The sequence below is a fragment of the Hipposideros armiger genome, unplaced genomic scaffold (assembly GCF_001890085.2).
Source record: "Hipposideros armiger isolate ML-2016 unplaced genomic scaffold, ASM189008v1 scaffold_94, whole genome shotgun sequence".
Lineage (NCBI taxonomy): Eukaryota > Metazoa > Chordata > Mammalia > Chiroptera > Hipposideridae > Hipposideros > Hipposideros armiger.
This window is the reverse complement of record NW_017731444.1, coordinates 152,532-161,124: the sequence shown is the minus strand read 5'-3', so window position 1 is coordinate 161,124 and position 8,593 is coordinate 152,532. Positions and strand designations below refer to the sequence as shown.

General features: G+C 51.0%; 1 protein-coding gene across 1 annotated transcript in view; it reads right to left on the bottom strand.

The window, feature by feature from the left end:
- Positions 1-2,342: 2,342 nt before the first annotated feature.
- The window catches only part of DNAAF9 (dynein axonemal assembly factor 9), a 144,424-nt gene continuing 138,173 nt past the window's right edge, over positions 2,343-8,593 (bottom strand). The window contains exons 34-36 of the mRNA XM_019645665.1: positions 7,461-7,526; positions 6,390-6,483; positions 2,343-5,793 (exon numbers count right to left, since the gene is read on the bottom strand). Of these exons, the coding sequence (XP_019501210.1) occupies positions 5,681-5,793; positions 6,390-6,483; positions 7,461-7,526 (273 nt within the window). The 3' untranslated portion in view covers positions 2,343-5,680. The remainder of the gene's footprint in view (positions 5,794-6,389; positions 6,484-7,460; positions 7,527-8,593) is intronic.

The window sequence follows — 8,593 nt, the reverse complement described above, 5'->3', positions numbered from 1 at the left end:
ACTGCCACAGGGGCTGCAGCCCATGCCGTCGCCTGCAACTCACGGCAGCCCAGCTCCAGGTTGAGCTGTTGTTCAGCATCTTAGGTGTAGAGGACAGTGTCACTGGCCCTCATATGTGGGATACAAACCGGGGCCCTCTGGCGTCCCAAGCCAGCTCTTAACCAACGCGCCACTCGGCCGGCCCTGAGACTCTTTGCTGTTAATTACACTTTCCACATGTTGATCCCACCAGGATTCCCTGATTCTGGAGTTCCCACTGTCAAGTATGCTCAGTAGTTACCTGTGGGCTGCAGGTGGGGGATGGACACTCTTTTTGGTCCCCAGGCTTCCTGGCCTCTCAGTTCTCCTGGCTTTCAAAGATCATCCAGGCCAGGAGGCCTTCCCCATTTACTGTCTCGCCCACCTCCCTGGCAATTCTTTGGAGGTACTCCTCAAACCCTGGAGGTTTCCAGGGAAATACAAACACAGGAGCTCAGTCAAGGTTCAAACCTGGCCCTGCAGGATGGGGAGGCTGGAGGCTCTGGGGGAAGCAGTTGTGAGGCAGGTGATACTGCTGTCATCCCCACCCCCAATTCTCTGGGCCCCTCACAGGAAGTTTTGCATTTGGTTGTACATGACTAATTGATGGCATAGAACCTCCAAACCCAAGATCCGCCTTCCCCCCACCCCCCATCTAGAGAGGCTGCACCCTGCCCCTTTGGAAGGGCCAGCTTCCAAACCTTCCCAGTGGGGCACTTCCCTTGTCCGGAGGCCCCAGCGTGGAGGCTGGGACAGGAAGCAAGGTCTCGGTGGACTTGCTGCCTCCAGGCGGTGCCCCTCCCTGGTCGGCCCTTATCCCAAAAGGGCAGAAGCCCTTCCTCCCCTCCCTGTGGGGGATGTGAGCAGCCTCTGGGTCTGCAGCCTCCAGAGGCTACCAGTGGTGGGAAGCGCCAGACCGGCCCCTGGCTGGCAGGATGAGGTCGGAAAGTTGAGCATTTGGGTTTCATTCCTCTAGAGCAGGGGTCAGCAAACTTTTGAGCTGGAAGAGCCAACCCTCACAATTGAAAAATTATTCAAGAGCCATAAAACAAATGAAATTACCATTATGTGAATAATCGCCTTTAAACATTTTATTTTATTTTTTTTTAAGCTGAGCCATCCTGCTACCTATTGGCAGCTTAGCGGCAGTTCAGCTCAGGCCGGGCATCGAACCGCTGTTGCTCAGAGCTCAAGAGAAGCCACATCCCCCAGCTCCCCCACCCTTGTCTTGAATGGCAGGGCAGGGCTGTGAGTTTCAGGCTGCAGCAGGAACCATCACTTATAGGCCCGTTTAATCCGGGTCAGAGTTCTGCGAAGTGGCCATTTGGCCCCACTTTACAAGTGCGGGATGACCAAGGCACAAAGGGTGCAGTAAATGGCCCAGGTGGCAGAGTCGCTGCCCTCACTCACCTTAGATCCCAGACTCCCTCCCAGCGCTCCACATGGCCCTGGCCCGGGACACCATGTTCTAAGGCAGAGGGCGCCGAAGCTCCAAAGCTGTAGAGCAGGGGTCAGCAAACTGCAGGTCGCGAACCACATGCGGCTCTTTAGGTACAGACATGTGGCTCTGAGGTAAAATTGAAAATAAAAATAGGGCCGGCCGAGTGGCGTGTTGGTTAAGAGCTAGCTTGGGATGCCAGAGGGCCCCGGTTCGGATCCCACATATAAGGGCTAATGACACTGCCCTCTACAGCTAAGATGCTGAACAACAGCTCGACCTGGAGCTGGGCTGCCATGAGTCGCCCACGATAGCGTAGGCTGCAACCCCTGCTGCAGTGGGCTGCCATAAGCTACCGTGTAGCTGGCAGACAGCATAGCATGAGCGGCCAGCAGCCGCCGTGAGCGGCCGTCCAGAAGCCGGTGACTGATCTGCCTCGCCCGGAAAGAGCGTAATGATGGTGCCAACTTGGGCCAGTGAAGCAACATCCTCCACAACTAGACTGAAGAACAAAACGACAGCAACTTGTCTGTTCCCCTCCCCCAATTCCCCAATAAAACCTTAAAAAAAGAAAAAGAAAACTATCATAGTTTCATTTATAAAATTTTTAAAGGCAGGCCGGCCAAGTGGCTCAGTTGGTTAAGACAGCCAACTTCCTGGAGCCCCTTCTGGGTTCTGGGGCTCCCAAGCCAGGTGGTCTCCACCTAGGAATTTTATTCTCCGTAGGCCACTGTGGGGTCTGCGAAGGGGAGTTGGCACCCAGCAAAGAGGCATTCCAGGAGGGGTCTGAGGGAAGATCCCCAGTTCCAGGTGGTGGGCCATCTCCTCAACCCCACTCCAGGGACACCTGGGGACTGAGTCTATAAGGACAGGCAACTACGGAAAGTCTTGCTTGTTCAGTGATAGTTTATTGGTCCTTAGCATTACATCTTAGTTACCAAGGTAAATTCACATACACAACTGCAGGTAAAAACATGTAAAATAATATAAAAATAAATTGAAGGCTACTTTTATATATTTACTGAATTAAGTAGTGTAATAAATACTATAAGCAAAAAGCTTCAATCACACAATTCAGTTTCACTGAAGTTACAGTAGTGTCTGTAAATATGAGTTTTAAAATTTAAGTCACAAATATTAAAGCACTGAAAAACTAGTATAAAAGTGAATTTTGGCACACAAGTGAGCTCTTCTTCTGTCATCAGTATTTGACAACCTGGGACAATGAGGAAGCCATTTCTCCCCTACTTTGTGAGGTACAACTATCCATCTAGGTCAGCAACGCGGCTGGAATACTTAATAGTTTACAATCTTTGAGTTAACTTTTCCCTTTTGAGAAGCCTGAAGGAGCAACTCAGAGCTTATTACTGTGCAAAAATTCTCCAAAATCCTAATAGAATTTAGGAGGGAACTTTTTCTTGTGACCTGCAGGGCCCAGTGTCCAGGCCTTGGGTCAGAGAGCCCCCAGGGCTTGGAGGAGCCAGCTTGACTCCTTGCCAGCGGTCCCTTCCTAGGGTGATCCCTTTTGTCCAATTTCTGCCTCCTCCTTCCAATAAAATAAAAATAACAATAAATCCCACATCAAAATGTAAAATGACCCATAACTTCAGCGACTTCAACATTATCACACTCACTCTGGGTGATATAAAACTGAAGCTGCTAACAGGAAAGTTGGCAAAAGCATGTAAGCCCCTGGAGGACTTCTGCCTGTCCCTAGGAACCCACACCTGATGTCTTTGCTGGGTCCTTGGTATCCACGAAGGTCAAAATCTAAAACACAGTGTTAGGGCCCTTCCTCTGGAGACAGCTAAGCCCCCACCCCTCCACCTGGAGCACCTTCCCGGAGGAATCAAGTGGATATTAAACTTCACAGTCAGAACCCAGAGGCCCCGCAGGTTCCGGAAGGGGCAGTGCAGGGCTGGGAGGAAGCACCCTCCTGGCCTCAGTCCTCAAAGAGCTCACACTGCGCACCGCTAGTGTGCCTCTTCATCAGGGGCACACAAAGTGCGCCCCAAGGAATGCCCTTTCACCTATGTGCCCCTTCACACTCCTGAGCAGGCTGAGGAGCGTCTAAGGAGTTTGCCTTTTGGCTTTTAAACTTCTTAATGTTTTGACTTTTTTCAGTCACAGTTTCATATTCAAGTTGAGGTAATCATAGTTTTCCCTCTACAAGGAGAGGAATTGGGACAATGGGGCAAGTTGGTGAGAGAGCATTTCTATGGACAATGGTCAGAAACCAAGACCACCACGTAAGTACAGCCCCACGCAGTGGGAAGACCCGCTATTATGGACGGGTTCCGACCCCTCTTTAAAAACTCTTTTGTGCAGCAGCCAGGAAATGGCTTGAGCTCCTAGATCTGGAGCTTTCATTTAGAACTTCACAGCAACCCACCTGGAGGAAATGACCATGGTCCCCACCCCACCGCCCCCCCTCATTTTTCTAAGGCTGCTCAAGTTTGAGTTTTTAAAAAGAGCTCGGCAGAGCTAAAAGAAGCTACAGTAACTCATTGCTTATTTAATCAATTGCACTTAAGACCTATGTTATTGATTCTGGAGCAGAGATAGGCCCATTGTGACTCCAACCTCTGGCCAGCCAGAAGTCAGGGGCTCCCAGACTTGGGCTCCACACATGGGCCCTTGTCACCAGCAGCTTTGGGAGCTGTGACTAGAGCACATGGGCCTTTTCAGAAGCTTTCCTTCATGCAAGATTTCTAATTCAGTGGTATTTGGAGTTTTGTTCGTTTGGCTTCAAATACAAATTGTTTTTTCTAACACAAATATGTGTTACCGACTAGCCTGTAACGACTGCCTTACTGCTTGCATGCAGGCCTCTGTGTGACCAGGCACATGGACACATGTGCTCCGTCCATTCTCTTGACTCTCCTCTGCGCCAGGGGCCTTTTTCAAAACCCCCACTACATTACTGGAAAATTTGCTGGTTTTGCCTATGTGCTTGTTCCTAAGGCATGCAAAACAAACAAACAAACAAACAAACAAACAAACAAACAAACAAACAAACAAACAAAAAACAGTGAAATTCAGAAAGCATTTATAATCTAGGCAGATGAGGTGCTGAAGCCCTAACAGACATCACCTAAATATCAGTGCCTCTGACCTCCCCTTCTCCCACACTAATCCTGGAGGTCATGCATGGGACTACTGAGAATTCCCCTGTGTTTTATGGTTCAGCTGGAAACAAAGCCACTGGAAGGGACTCTAATTTGGATATTGGAAATCTTTGAAATTCCTGGTCCTCAGGAGTCAAACAATTCCAGGGTCAGCAACAATATTTGGGGGCATGAGTTTCCTGAAGTTTGAGGCTGAAAACCAGGCCTTCCCTGGCAAGGCTGCGGGGAGGGCTGAGTGCTGGAGACAACCCGCTTCGAGGATGCCTCACAGTGATCAGGAACTAAAACTAAGATGCTGCAGGATGCTCCCCTCAACAGTGAGGCAAAGCCCTGCCAGGGAGGCTTGAGCAGCAGGTTTGCTCTGGCCCCTGAATTAGGGAAACTGGAGTGATGCCTTGAGGGGAGCTCAAAGCCAATCCCAAGGGGGACTGCTTGTGTCAATTCAAAAGCCACATGCTTCTGGAAGGCAACATGCCTTTCCCTCAGTTTAGTCTGTAAGGGAAATCCCCTCATTTTAGAACAAACTGTTGGTTTCAGCCCAAGCAGCTGGCTGTGGGTTGGGCTTGGGCAGGGCTTGTGGTGCTCCCCCTAAGACTGGGCCCAGGGCCAGCAGGGCCACAGGGCCAGCTCCTTCAATGGAAGGGGCCTGACCAGGGAGGCAGGCACTGGGGGATAAGGCTCTTCTGGGGCAGTGTCTTGAGGCCTGAGGCCTACAGCAGCCAGTTAGGGCAGCCAGGGTTCTTTCTGCATCCCAGCAGCTCCTCTATTTAATTCAAATGCTCCTCCCCACCCTCACAGTGCTTCAACAGCACTAAAGAAGATGCTATTATCAGAGACCCAGAGGTCCTGGACTGCCAGCCGCACACACAGGACAGTTCCTGTCTGCTCATCCTCCATGAGGACCCCCCAACCCCCCAATTATAGTGGTGCAGGTGATGCTCTTCAGCACTGCAGAAAGAATAAAGACAACATGCACTCAAGCCAGCACACAAAGGCCAAGGGGAACAAAGCCCCTGCAGGGAGGGACCTCCGGGAGAAGTGAGGTTAAGACACCCCGTTTTGTCCATCCCCAGAGGAGCTATTCTGCAGCCTTCCTCTAAGGCTTCTGCTCAAAGAGGTCGTGATACTCCTGCTGCTCCAGCTCGCGGTTATACTTCTCGATTTCCCGGTTGGCTTCTTCCACGTAGTCATTCATGAACTGGTCCATGACTGGCATCTCATTAAGGAAGAGAGCCCTGAGCCTGGGGGACAAGGGAGGCTGCCCTGGTCCGGAGGGATCTATGGGCAGGTGAGGTGGGGCACTCTGAGGTAGTAGGTGCCCAGCCCACACAGAGGGTATCTGATGGGCTCTTTTATATACTGGCAGCACCACAACTACAAAGAATGTGACAGGGGTTGGCATAGGGTCTTTCATTAGGTCTCAGAACTGAGTCCTTCAGCTTTCATTAGCACACAGCAGCACCCCATCCACCTTTGCACAGATTAATTATTGTAATCAGGCCCAGTCTCCAACATGTAAATTATGATCCTGATGACCACAGAACTCAGGATGTTACCACAGCTGCTTTTAAACTACAACCCACAGAATAACATCACCAATCACTAAATGAAGGAGAAATTGAATTTTAACGACTTTAAGAGGCCAAAATGAAGTCCGCCTCTGGGATTTGCTGTGTGTTCCCAGAACGCAGCCTGCTCCGGGGGCTGGGCTTCGGCAGCTTTAGCAGACACTCTCTTTACAGACAGGCTTCCACACCCCCGCCTCCCCCCACCCCCAGCCTTGCTGCCCCAGATTCCAAGGATACGTGGGTGAAAATCAGTCTTGTCACCAAAGAAGTTCACAAACTGGGTGCCATTATAAAAGTAGCCTGCAGGCAGGGGGTCCAGGTGACGTTTCACCTACAGGAAAAAAAGAGTCCTATTAGAATTATTTGACCACTTTTTTTTTTTTTCTGACCACTTTGCATCATTCACTCATTTATTAAAAACAAAAATAAACAAGCCTATTATCCTAGCAAGATAGCAAGCAGGCTATGGGCTGGGGAATCAATACCTCCCACCCCCAGCAGCCCTCCAGCAATGAGATGGAAGGACCCCCACCTCTGGGGAGGAACTCTGGGGATTCCTAACGGGATTAAGCTCCAGTTATTCACAGTGGTACCGGCTGGACAACACACTCTGTTGGCTGTCTCCCCTTCCTTCTTTCTCTCACTTTCCTGTTTCCCTACTGGTGTCTCCTAGAATCATTTCCAAAATAAACTACCTGCACTTAAATCCGTGTTCAAGGTTTGCTTCTGGGGGAACACAACACTACAAGGTCTGCCCTCGGAGATGCTCACAGTGTCCTCCCCAGGAGCACCCAGGGTTGCCCAGGTCCTATAGGGCCTGGAGATGAAGGCGCTCTCAAGTCCAAAGCAGGGAGTCCTGGAGTCCCAGAGCACTCTCCTGCCCCACCTGCTCACTACTGGGACATGCTGGGGCCTGCACTGTCCTAAAGCCCACCAGGATAAGGCTCCTGGGCGAGTAGGGCCGGGGGCAGAAGCTGGAGTCAGTCTGGAGGTTGGGAGGGCTCATCAGGGGCCTGTCGTCCCGGCCTCAGGGTTCCACACAGGTTGCCCGTGAGCAGCTTCTGGACCCACACAGTTTTTCCTGGGCCCTCAGGGTTTACGTAGGACAAAGGGATGGGAGGGGAAAAGGAATTCTTCAGCTGCTTGAACAGGGTGACAGCGCAGGGCTCCATGTTCTTCCCACAGCCACTGATTCCCCTCGATCTCACGCCCAGTAACACCAGGGAATCCCGAAGGATGGAGCTGCACAAGCCTAGGACAGTCTTGGGGCATTTGAGGGGGCTTCAGCCCCAAGGGTAGGGCACTCACGTGAATGTTCCTGATCTCCTGCTGGGTCAGCATCCCCCTGGTCTTCAGGGCTTTCCTCTGAGGCTTCTGTGCAGAGACGGAGGGAGGTGTCAGGTCCCTACCGAGCTGATGAAGTACATGGGAGGGTAGGGGCTCAGGGGGCCAGTTACATGACTAAGATCCTAGTGCGGGGAAAGCACACGTGCTGTCATGGCCTGGACACAATATCCTGCCTGTTTGCCCCTCGAAAAGACCACTTTCCCACTCCAGAGCCCTGTGTGCCAGGGGGAACAAATGACAGAGGAGGGACCAGTGCATTTGCAAATAGGCGTGGTCCTGCCTCTGCAGATTCTCAACCTTCAGCCCCACCAGTCACAGACATGCAGACAAAGGGACGAGATCCCACAGTCAAGCACCATCTAGTTTATCTGGGTGAGTCTGAGAAAGATACAACCTACTGGCAGCCATTCCTCAGTATAAAAGACAGGTCCCAACTGAACATCTACAATGGACTGAGGCTCCAGCCATTTCTATTTCGAGCTCTAGGATGAGCTAAACCCTTGAGACTGTGCTAAGGGGCTTAGCACCCAAAGCTTGCAGTGTATTGAAGATTTTATCTCCGGTGTGGTTTTTTTTTTTTTTTCCTTTGTAGATTTGGGCTAAAGATGCTTGTGTGCAGATGCCCACACACGCAAGCCTCCTCATCCCTATGCACTGGGCTCACTGCTATATACACTTGGAGTCTTGGTTTGCAAAAGGCTCTAAAGCATACCTTTGTTTCTCCTTTCTAGAGAGAGCCCAAGAATAGGAGATTCTGGGTTCAGAACACAAGAGAGCCTTTGAATTAGGTTCAGCTAAGAAAAGACATTTTGAGTTTGGAATCCCAGTTTGACCCAGGGCCCACACTGAACAACCTAGGTCGTAGTTAAGCCACCACATAACTTCAGTCTGCCTTTGGAAGTAGAACTGGAAATGGCTGTGGGAGTTAAGTCTGCCTTGAGTTTTTGCTGTGTGGCTGCCTCCTACTAAGTCTTTAAAAGTACTGGCTGAGAGCCGGCCGAGTGGTGCGATGGTTAAGAACTGGCTTGGGACACCAGAGGGCCCCGGTTCGGATCCCACATATGAGGGCCAGTGACACTGCCCTCTACAGCTAA